This window comes from Dendrobates tinctorius, unplaced genomic scaffold, assembly GCF_039654945.1.
Source record: "Dendrobates tinctorius isolate UK_male_01 unplaced genomic scaffold, ASM3965494v1 ptg000022l, whole genome shotgun sequence".
NCBI lineage: Eukaryota > Metazoa > Chordata > Amphibia > Anura > Dendrobatidae > Dendrobates > Dendrobates tinctorius.
Genome location: NW_027361690.1, coordinates 40676803 through 40689380, shown reverse-complemented (window position 1 = coordinate 40689380; position 12578 = coordinate 40676803). Strand labels below are relative to the sequence as shown.

The 12578-nt window shown below is 40.6% G+C and overlaps 1 protein-coding gene across 7 annotated transcripts in view; it reads right to left on the bottom strand.

Moving 5' to 3' along the window:
• The window catches only part of FURIN (furin, paired basic amino acid cleaving enzyme), a 334609-nt gene that overhangs the window by 133098 nt on the left and 188933 nt on the right, over positions 1-12578 (bottom strand). For all 7 annotated transcript variants that reach the window (XR_012230939.1, XM_073568621.1, XM_073568624.1 and 4 more), the window contains 3 exons: positions 10963-11058; positions 4789-4917; positions 1119-1195 (listed from right to left, as the gene is read on the bottom strand). Coding sequence is in view for 6 of the 7 variants with exons in the window: in XM_073568621.1 (XP_073424722.1) it covers positions 1119-1195; positions 4789-4917; positions 10963-11058 (302 nt within the window). In the remaining variant the exon portion in view is untranslated. The remainder of the gene's footprint in view (positions 1-1118; positions 1196-4788; positions 4918-10962; positions 11059-12578) is intronic.

The following is a 12578-nucleotide window of genomic DNA, read 5'->3' as shown; positions in this document are numbered from 1 at the left end:
GATCGCCATATTGTCATCTTTGAACGCATGACACTTGTCGTTTAGAAAAATCGTCATGCAGACCCATGCTTATAGAAAGGATGATGAACTTCGCAGTTACACAAGACATTTGGCCAGAATTTTTAAAAATGGATATTTCTGTTTATGGGTGCGCTGAAGTAATGTGCCAAATTCATTAAGAGGAGAGTCTCTCAGTGAATCTGGCACATCTTCTAGCTGCCACGTGTCCCCACAAGAAATGTACCCCAGGAAGACAATGGAGTACATTTCTGTCATATTTTCTGCCATCTTTAAGGTATTATGATGAAGCTGTCGGCTGCCTTTGACCACGCCATCCACCGGCTAAACTCCGCTGACTTTTCATGAGGTGGACTGATGTAAAACAACAAAAGTCACTAAATTTGTACACATCTAGTTGTGGAAAACTTTTACAAAATTTTGAAACGTCAGGAACACTGAATCACGCTCATGGTACAGTTGGAGTTTTAGAGCTTCTGTCCGCACTTAGTGTGCCGCTCTATGGTGCCAGCGATTGTCTATACCCCTGACTAATACTGAAGAAAAGAGGTGACATTATATGTGAGCTAATTTGAAGGCTCCTGCATCAATAAATTACATAGCTATCAATATACAAGCACACATTATAATGTATAGTATTATACAGCTTTTTCCATATAGATATTATAATTTAAGTGTAACTTAATATATAAAAGTGTTTACATCTGATAGGCGATGATGATTGGTGGAGGCCCAAGTCTTGAGAAACCCACAGATCAGTCAAAGCACTGCTCAATAGTAAGTCTATGAATACATTCACCGTGACAGAGCTGCCTATGGTACCCAGAGACTTACCACTTAGCCTGCAGACAGCTCTGTGTGTTCGGGATATGCAAGAACTGTGGACTTCAGAGCAGTATTTTCGACGATCAGTGGGGGGTCTCAGGATCTAGCCCTCCACCGATCAGCAACTGTCCAGCACTGTCATATATAAAGATTTTATTTAGTGACAGATTTTAAATGTTTATTTAAAAAAAGAAAAAGCAAAAAAAAAAAATAAAATAAAAAAAATGGAGTGTTCTTGTATGAAAATGGTGTTTAACTAGGCATTTACAAGTTACCTGTTATCATTGAGCTGTGTATACCGAGGCTGTGGATCCGGATCTTGGTCATTGACATCATAGCTGGCAGCTGGATCCTGAATAAAGACAATGGTAAAAGATAAAGCAAACACACACAATAGAAGCATTGTCAATTAAAGTGACGAGCAAATACATCACTTCCTCTTATCAGCCCTACACCACATCATTTGTTTCTTTTTCAGTCGGCTGCTGTAAAAGAATACAGATATCCCATGCATTTAGTTTTTCATCAACCTAATGGCTCCTTCCTAATAAACTTCAAGTGCACTGCGGCAAATAGCTGTATAGAATAATTCACAGAAATCAATAATCAATCCTATCTTTTCTTCCGATTCCTTTTCTTACCAAGTAGATGAATGTTTAACTATGCATTATTCAACTGTTCATTAAACACACATGCCCAGAAAATAAATTACAATAAAAAAAAAAGTCTAGTAAAAGGTCTATTTACTTCTATAGGTCAAAGTAATAAAACTAATTTCACAGTCTGGATGGAATATAGGGGAGTAGGTGTAGATGGACCAAAAAAAAAAACAGAACTTCACTCCTACGCTAAAACTGCTGTGATCAGATCAACCTAACGAAATACCAGATCATTAGTCCGGTTCTAAGATACAAATTCAAAAGCTACAAGCAATGTGACAAGATTGCAAAAAATGACCACTTGATTAGAAATATATCAATCTCTCTCAATACATAAAAGCAAGCAATAAACAAGCATCTCCAAGTCTTTTAAGCCTTCCTCTTACTCTGTTGGCACGCCTCCATTGCAGGATTGTAGACCAGTAGAGTTAATCCCCAGCCTTGATATCATTGCTCAAAGAAAAACATTCACTTTCACTTTTTTCCTTTTCAAAAGTTCAACTGCATCTTTATAAAGGGGAAGGGTGTCTCTGATTGGGCACCACAATCAATCAGAACCTAGACTGTTCTTATAAATCACCAAAAAGTAAGTTAAATCATGGTCATCTGTCTGACATTTGGCCATTATTGTAAAAGGATTGCAGTTTATAACGCTGATGATTTTCATAATGTGTTTAACAAGTGAAACAGTGCTCTTCTGCAGAGGTAAAATAAAAACCTGGTCTAAGAGACCATTCCAAACCTTTCACTAATATGTCTGCCGCTGCAATGTCACTTTAGACGTTTTAATAAGTCATGGATAGCGCTTGAAAACAAAGGTTCTGCAGAGAAGATAGTGGTGTGCACGGTACAACTTGTTGCAGTGCAATATGTTTGGCTTTGTAGCCTGTGCTTTCTAGTGAATCCGCACTCCAGTGTGTACACACACTCACACCAAAGCTGTGCGCGACTTGGGGGCTATTGCGCGATCAGTGAGGATCTAAACACCCAGATGCCCACTCATCTGCTGGAAATTCAAGTGCCTGCTAAACAGAAAAATCAGGATTGAAGAAAAAAAAACAGGTAATTGAATTCTGAACAGAATTCGCTCTAGACATGCGCAACACCAGTTACATAGGGGTCTATACAAAGCTGTACTTTAGCATCTAAAGTGTCCCCAGTGCATTATTAGTGAAGCAATGTGCATGAAAATCGCTGCGGTCATACTGTGGAAAAATACTTTATATACTAATGTCTTACCTGTTCGTTTAGTCATAGGGGTGCGCTTCATTGAGTTCAATCAGGGTTGTCGCCGCCCACACAATTTGAATTATGTTCCCGGATTTGCGCCGTCACCTGAAATCCTGCGCTGGCGCAGTGTGTATTGGGGGAGCCGAGCTTGCTCAGTGTGTATTGGGTTGCCATGTTTGCGCAGTGTGTATTGGGGGAGCCTTGCTTGCACAGTGTATATTGGGTTGCTATTAGTGATGAGCGAGTATACTCGTTGCTAGTTTTTCCCGAGCATGCTCGGGTGCCCTCCGAGTATTTTGGCGTGGTCTGAGATTTAGTTTCTGTCGATGCAGCTGCATGATTTGCGGCTGCTAGACAGCCTGAATACATGTGAGGAATGCCTGTTGGTTAGGCAATTCCCACGTGTTCAGGCTGTCCAGCAGCTGCAAATCATGCAGCTGAGACGACAGAAACTAAATCTCCGAGCACATCCAAATACTCGGAGATCACCCGAGCAACAAGTATACTTGCTCATCACTATTTGCCATGCTTGCGTAGTGTGTATTGGGTTGCCACGCTTGGGCAGTGTGTATTGGGTAGCTGGGCTTGTCCAGTGTGTATTGGGGAGCCACACTTCCGCACTGTCAATTGAGGGCTCCGCATGCGCCGTGACAAGTGACTCCCCGCATGTGTGCACTGAAGCTGTGAGTAGTTCCCATCTTCACTGACTGTGCGCCTGCGACAGAGCCAGTGTAGCTGAAAACTACTCGCTGCTACAGTGCGCACATGCGATGAGCTGCTCGTCAAGGCACAAGCGTGGCTTCCCCAATACACACTGCACAAGCATGGGATTTCAAGTGACTTAGGTGCAAACCTTGGACCATAATTCAAACTGTGTGGGCGGCAACAACTCTGACTGAATGCAATGAGGCACACCCCTTTGGCTAAACAAGCAGGTAAAATATAACTATATCAAGTGCTTTTTCCACAGAATTACAGCGGCGATTGTAATGAGAACGTGTTGGTGATGCACATTGCATCACTAACAACACACTTGGGAGTGTTTAGATGACGTGACCGGTTCCGTTTAAATGGTTCGCCCAAAAAGCGGATATAGACACAAACCAAACCAAGAATGTGGGAATTCAAGATCAGGCTGCACAGAACTTTAAGCGTGAATTTCCATGTAATGAAAATTTAGCAGATTTTTCATCAAGTATTCGCTTGCAGAAAATTGCTACGCTTTAGATAACGAACATGTTGCAAAAAAAATCCACAGCATGTCAATTTATGCTGCATATATCAGTGTGAACTTCACCCTATGCAATGCAAAATGTGCAGCTCCCCCACAATGATGTCTTCAGAGGGGAACACGGCTGTGGATATCACAAGGGCTGATCTGTTGTGGGAGGTCTGCATGTTTGATGGGAAAGTATTGAAAATACTTGAAAGGGTACCTTTTGAACCCGGGCTCATAGACCGCTGATGTGGCACCCATATGTAACTCGAAAAAAGGCAGCAATTTACTCCACAAACGGAAATCTCAGCAGATTCTAGTAATTTATACATACACTTCCATAATGCAGCGTCTATGGATTCACCACATCTACAGAACAAGTCCGGGGAGACAGGAGGGTGTGTAGATATATGCAAACTATTAAATATGATAGACAGAAGGGTACAGCAGAAGCCCTGGGGCCGAAGACTGAAACAGCAAGTCTTCCTTCCATACCACATAAGAGCCTTTGTAAAGTGCTCAAATGTCAAAAACATAAAACCACCTTCCTTTAGTGACTAAATCGAGGGAATAAGAAATTTGTTATCGATGGGCTGCAGGATCTTTCCCTTTGGTTGAAAGAGTAATAATAAAATGTATAATCCTTCAGAGTAGGTAAATAAAGGCGAGCAGTACCGGGAATATGAGGTCGGGGTATAGTTTAGCTACGCTGCTGACAGCTTGTTTAGCGAATCTTTATTCTGTTGCCTTGGAAACCAGAAATGTCTCATGTAATAATCACATGATTATGTTGTACTATTTCGCCTTCTTAGGAGATTATCATCTGCACCATACACTCACATAGTTTCCTTCTAAATCCGGGTGGTTCTTCTCAATGCCATCATCCAGGATAGAGACCACAATGCCTTTACCAGTGTAACCTTGCCCCCAAGCTTCTTTCACATGTAAATCATGGCGGCTGGCATCATACTGAAAAATAAAAGTATATTACCAAAATGCATCAATGGTATTGAAGGATGAGTAGGGAATTAAATTGGGGTTAAGTCATAAAATCCTGAGATTCAATTAGTCCTTCAAACTTCTACAGAGATTGAAATATCTGCCAATTCTAGTTGTCCTAAAAGAGCCGGACTATAATGTTATAGAGGGAGATGCAGGCTTTCATGGGCAGCTACACTTCTTAATAAATATAAATTCATTATTTTTTTTTTTTTTAAAGGGGGTTGTCTGAAAAAGAGCATTATCGATATTTCGGACACATGGATTGTGGGTGGTCCGGCTTCTGGGACCATCACAAATTCTGTGAAAGGGGGCTCAAATCCCCACGTGAAGGATGCATTCATTCTGGACAAGCACTTTAAATGGAAAAGGGATCCCACATTCTTACTAACATAATGTTCACCTATTCATAGAATAGGGTCATGAACAGCAGATCGGTGGGGGTCTGACATGTGGCACCATCCCCACCAATCAGCTGCTACCAGGTCCTCCATCTCTTTGAAGTACACAGTGTACAGAGCCTGAACTATCAGTTAAGTAGACTGTGTAGTGGCTGATCTTGCGTTCTGTAGATAATCTCTTATTGAGGTACACAGGAGCTGAGCTGCAATACCTGAGTAATTGACTGAATAGCCTGTGCATTTCTGGCAGCCACAGGAGCAGGTAACAGCAGTGCTGGGCGTCAGACCTCCAGTGATCCGATATTGATGACTAATCTCTTCCGAAGTTACAGTATCGTGCAGCAATTTTTCCACATCTGCTTAAAACTTTCACAAAGAATGCTTTCAAAAATAGAGGTGCTCATAGTTTATTTTTGTTTACCAATTATCAAAATTAAAAGTGAATGAACAAAAAGGCAAGTCTAAATCAACCCAAAATTTGCGGTCACCAATTTCTGCCTTTGAAACAGCTCTCAGTTCTTCTAGGTAAACCTGCACATAGTTATTGCAACACTCAATGCGCAGGCGCAATAGCCTGATGTCGGTTCTCGGGCAGCGCGCACTGCGCATGCCCGAGAACTCTTGTCACAGCGCAGGCGCCGGCATTCAAAACAGGAGGAGGCAGCGACGCACAGGGTATCATGATGGATGGATGGTGGGCGGTGCAGAGACGCAGGACAGGCATGATGGACGGATGGTAGGCGGCTGATACAGGGGGACACACCATACCTATGGGAACCTATGGGACACATTACAGGTATGAGGAGCTAGTTATAAAAGTCAATATTTCAGCATTACTAGGGGTCAGAAACAGAAGAGCCACCGTCACAGAATGCAGCCTTAGTGCTGCTGAAGGTGGCTCTTTAACTGAAAAACGCCCTGGGGGGGGGGGGGGGGGGTGACAGGTTCCCTTTAACTGTCTAACGTCTATAGATTATTAACGGTCGATTAACTTGAGAAGCGATCACTCACAAACACTAATACGTCACTCAAAGGGGACTTTGAGACTTCTGTTCTTGTGATCCACTGAAGTCTTAGCTGCTAGGCCGCGTCTAGGTTGCCTGTTAAGAGCCTCTTCTACCCCCATATACGTTGTCTTTGAGGACAACATATTTAAAACATTATTTGACCTCAGAAAGCAAAATGGTCTTTATAAAATATGCAGAATCAAAGGAGGTAGGCTACCGTCTCTTATTAGGGCATCTTTCCTCACAAATTGACCAGTTCTTCTGTAAATAAAATGGCTACTTATGGAGGAGCATGTGACCAGACCATCAGTCTTCTCTAACAAAATAGCAACTGTCCCATGTATGGTGTCTTACAATTAGAAGAGGCTGATGGACCTGTCTGGCGACAAGCTCCTCCGTCAATAGAAGTGCTGTAGTATGATGAAAGCTGCACTAATACGAAAGTAATCAACACTTTTTAGGTGAAATATTTACTACTAAAAGCTTTCTGATGGGACACAAATATAGAAAAACTCTAATTACCGTATATTTTCTTCTTATTTCCAAGATTAGAGAAGCAGTTCAGAGTAAAATTTCACCACCTCAGCAATATTGATTTAAAACATGCCATGCCCATCACAGAGACAGATCATATTTTAATCCCATTACTGCTGGAGGGAGTAATCTTGAACATTAAGTTAATAGTATTTTTAATACGAATGTATGTCTTCATAGGACAAAAGCTGCTGAGCAAGCAAGCTAAAAATTCATACCCCAATTTATGAAGCGTGAATTTGAACAAAGCACAATATCCCCTGGAGCCAGGACCCTCATAGATTAGGAACTGTTCACATTTTAAAGTTGTGAACACTTCTTAAAAACATTAAGGTCAACAGAACCCCCAATTAAAAAGTGACCACAGTAAATATCTCATATGTCATAAATAAGGGCGCAAATCTTTGTATTGGCATAAATGTAATATCACCAGCCACTGAAAAACCAAGAGTATTGTGCACACGTAAATCGTCAAAGATTAATATTAAAGAAGAACATCAATATTTAAGGATTAAGAGTGGCCTATAAATAGACAGCGCTAGGTATATATACACACAATATTAATTTATGTGGGAGCAAGATTTTATTTTTAACCTTGCAGTTCCTTTAACCTAATTTAACCTGACGTCTCTGCAAGCCAGATGTTTTCAGTTCTCTCAGGACAACTTACAATGTTGGTATAGTAATCACCAAGGAGAAGGCACAAAGCACAATTTCATTTTAATGGGAAAATCTTAAAAGAAAAAAAAAATACATTCAATGGCTCTGGCATCTCTAAGGGGAGAAGCAGATTTCTCATAAGCAACATTTTTGGCAGCACAAGTGCAAAGTCGGTGTTTTGGAGACTTTACACAAATTATAAGATGTCTACTAGGTTTAGAGTTCAACCTTTTAAAGTTAAATTCCTGCTATTTTGCTAGAAATTGTAGGTCAGGGCTTATAACGCAACCTGCCTGGCAGAAGCAGCAAATTAATGTGTGAAATCTACTAGTGTTATTACACCAGCACTCTTTAATGAGTAACTGTAGTTTTAATTTGCACATAATAAATCAATATTACACAAGAAAAAAAAATAAAAAAAAAATCAAACTTTGTAATATGTATGGTGCTCATAAGATTCTATGGAGAGGGGGAGGAGCTAGAGGCAGACACCGACTTCATGCGGCGAGCTCTCCTGAAACAACTGTTACACTGTAAAGAGAACCCTCCACTAGGTTTAGTATGTTAAATTGTCCACATCATGGAACAGTAGGTGCGCAGAGCTTGATAAAATGTAGACTATATTTTAATTTCTCACCTCCGTTATGGATATATTTGTTTGCAAAGTTTAGATTCTAATTTATGCTATGCCCAATGGAACAATAGCAGAAATTCTTTTCTTTTTTTTTGCCTCTACATGATGTTGACCAATCATAAGAAGGAAACCTCATGCAGGGGAAATAAAAACAAAACACACATCTACCAAAAAGCTTGGAACACGCTTTTTCAGTGGAACACAGCCACAGCCGCGGTAGAGATACTTTTCATTCCTGTGTTCACATCCATTCAGGCACAGAACCAATTCCTTTTTGAACAACTCCGCAGAGAAATCTCATCTCCCGAGAGCCTGATGCAGAGATCGCCAACTGCGCATGCGCTGCCCCCCCCCCGGTGTCCATTTTCCACGAGTCCACCACACAGGAAACCACTGAACTGCAGGGGCTCTGGCCTTTTACAAAATGTCAGCAGAGCCCCCCGCAGCAGCACAGGAGATCCCAGCAGCAACGCCGGACACCCCCTCATCCCAGCCTGCAGCAATGGTACGGGTAAGGTATATACGCATTATAAGATGCACCCCCATTGACCCCCCCAAATTGGGGGGGAAAAGGTGCGTCTTATAATCCGTAAAATACGGCATATAAGTCTGATATCGCACCAACCAGAAGAATAAAGTCGAGGAACAGAGTAAAAAATAAAATAGAACAAATTCTTCTTCACCTGCTGTTGATTTTTTTCATTCTGCCTCCCAAAGTAACTCACATATTTATCCTGTGCTCTATGCAGAGTGCTCTATGCTGAGCGCTTACACTGGGGTTTTCGTGTAAATCTCTGAAATACATGATTCAGACGGAACCCTCGATGGACGGTTACCTATAACGTGATAGATGGAGGCACTGTGGACGCTGTCTGACCTGTGATCCGGCGGTGTCCGTCTTTTTATTAGGAGTGCATAAAAGTACCGTTGGCCACAGTTTTGTGCGCCTCTGCAAAGAAGGATACCGCTGAACACAGGTCACACTGAGCCCAGAGTAACTCTACTGCTGCATTATAGTGAATGGATGCCCTGGGGGGGGGTTTCATCTGAATTACATCAGCCGGAGATTTAAAGGGAAAACTCGATGTAAATGCTCAGCGTAGAGAGTCGGATAAATGTGATCTCTAATGTTACATAAAATGTTCCAAAAGCTTCAACTCAATCCACAAAAAAAGCAAGTCCCCACTCACGTCTGTCATTTGTTAACGGAAATAGGTAGGGCTACCACGTTACTGGTAGCACAAAGGCTCTGGAAAAGTGGAATGCACCCCCCCCCCCCAAAAAAAATAAATAAATAAATAAATAAATTCTGTACTGCCAAATCCAAATGACCCCCCTCCTTTCTGAACCGCAGTTAGTGTGCACGTTTGGCATTTCTATACAGACAAGAGCCCTACTAATTTACTGGGGCATGAGCTGGGCACAATTTATGGGTACTGCAACGTACTGGTCACTACTACATACTGGTCAATACAATGATAGTTTGCAATTTTCACTCAGCAACATCCACTGCTGGTTGTTTCTGGAAAACACCCATGAGTCAATAGTCATGACACCTGTAGATAAATTCCTAGAGTGGTATAATTTTCTAAATGGGGTAACTTTACGGGGTTTCTCCTCTTCTAGCACATAGGGGCTCTGTATATGGAGTCCGCAAACTATTATAGAAAAATCTGCACTCCCTCCTGTACAACAGTACTGCTTAGACATATGGCGAGACTCGGGAGGGATTGAGCGCTGTCAATAGCGAGCTGTTCCTCTTGAGTCTTGCCGAATGGCTAAGCAATACTGTACAGCCACATATGGGGTATTTCAACATTCAGCAGATATTGTGTGACAAATATTGGTGCCACTTTTACCCATTCCTCAATGTGAAAATGTAAAATCTGGGGCTAAAACTAAATTTTGGTGGTAAAAATATAATTATTTTTTTCTTCATTGCCCAATGGTATAAATTCTGTGACCCACTTGTGGTGTCAATATGATCACTGCACCCCTAGATGAACTCATTGAGAGGTTTAGTTTGTAAAATGTGATCCCTTATGGGGGGGTTCTGCTGTTCTGGCACATCAGGGGCTTTGCAAATGTGACATGGCACTCTCAAACCTGTCCATCAAATGTGAACTCCAATACGGCGCTTCTTCCCTTAAGAACTTTGCGCTGTGCCTCAAAAGTATTTTTCGACCACATACTGTACATTGGTGTACTCAGGAGAAATTGCACCATACAATTTGTTGTGCAATTTCTCCTGTTACCTTGAGTGAAAATGCAAAATTTAGGGCTAAAACACTTTTTTTGTGGGGGAAATGACACAAAAGATTTATATCAATACAAAATGCTATGCCAAAAAAAACAAAAAAACACAATACGTGCACATGACTGTGCCGCTTGGTTTGCACAGAAATGCAGTCACTCCTGTTCCATTCTTGTAGTGATATTTAGCTCAGTCTCCATCATCTACTAGATGAACTAAAATAGTAAGGCAAAGTATAATAAGCGACAACCTTGTTTTCCTCCATGTCAAAAGAAGACAAAGGTACAGCAAAATCAAATATCGCGTGCATGTGCTAGAAAAGAAAAGCAATTCTGGCAACAGCAATACTCATGCAATCATCCCTAGCACAAAGCATGACACGGCATTCCTCGCTGCAGGGAGAATACTGTATGGAGTATTTTTAGGAGAATATGTGCGTAAAAATATTTACTGAGAAATTAGCTTTAAAATAAAAAACTATGCAATTTTTTTTTTTTTTTTTTTTTTTTTTTTTTACAGACTTACCAAATACCACTGCATGAAAAATTTGGGGTCTGTTGGCTCTGGAAAAATATCTCTTTTCCTTCTTTTCTTTGCCACCTGCTGTTCTACCCAATGCACCTGAAAAGGGAGAGAAAAACATTTAGGGAACAAGAACGTGTGGTTATAGTTTTAAAGCTACGCTCCCACGATGAGCTTTTGGTGTTATAGATTTTCTGCACCTATTAAGTAAAATTGGTTACTTCCAATTTTTTTTTTTTTTTTTTTAAATATGCAGCGTAAATAATTCATCGTGGGAACACAGCCTGCGTCACAGATTAGCTTCATGGTAGTTCGCTAGCTAGGGAGCTCATCTTTAGCAAATGTTATTTTTCATATTGAGAGGATGCATTCCTTTAAAAAATATTGGCATCTTTAGACGAGCTGATTTTAACACATTTCTTTTAAGCAGTCTTCATAAAAAGGTATTCAAAAGCACTAGACAAAAAAAAAAAAAAAAAAAAAATAATCATAAAAACAAGGCTTGAGGTAGAACAATACTAGAAAGATAAAGCAACACAATGAAAGCTAAAGATCGGCTTCTCAAAAGAGCAATATACCGTACTCATTAGATGTGCTCTGAAAAATTCAATAATTCCGCTCAGCACAGAAGAAGGCCTTTATAGTTTTAGGGCTTTGTTGAAACTACCACAAATATAGAATTTTATTGATTTTCACTGATTTCCAGAATCACTCCCTTTAGTAGCAAAAAAAAAAAAAAAAAAGTTCTTCTAACAGGAAAGCCCCAGACAATTCACAAAGAGCCTCATCAGCAAACACTGGTCAGTCAGAAGAAGGTTGGTACGTGGGTCTATGATTAATTTTGATTCCCGGTGGCCTTGAAAGCCTAAAAACATACATACCGTAATTCTATATGATTTGGGCAAGAACATTCATTCAGTTTATCCTCTTGCTTATTAAAGGGAATCTGTCATCTTATTTTTGGCCTATGAGATGCGGCCACAGCCATCAGGGGCTTATTTACAGCATTCTGAGTTTTATGAGTGGTGAACACTTTGCACTTTTCTATTTGTACCAGTATTTGGCGATATGATTTTAATTTTGTACTAATAAACATTGTATTTTTTATGCATAATTTGACAGCCTTTTGATCATCTTCTTTATGTGGTTCTATGTGGTAACTGAAGATAGGATTATAACGGCCTACCACTACATGGTTATCTAACCATGTGGGTTTGTCAGACCTGTTGGTATTTAGCATTACAGAATGCTGTAGATAAGTCCCTGTTGGCTGTGGCTGCATCTCATAGGCCAAAAATGAGGTGACAGATTCCCTTTAAAGAGTTTTCAACACATTTTCAGCCTTAGCAGTCTGGCCACTCCTATGCCGTCTATATGGGCATGTAAGTCATAGGAAACTGAAAAAATTATATCCTGATAACTGCGATCAGATGTCTTTTTCCAGAGAAATTCACATTTTTTTAAAATATATAAACAAACTGGTAAGATCTATTGGACAGACCAAGATCTCTGCGATAATCTGTCGGTAGACCTTATTTTACATAAGAGAGGGAGTTACAGGAGTGAGACCTGTAGACCAGCAGAGCAGGTTGTCAGTCATTACATGTCTCAGGCTGGTT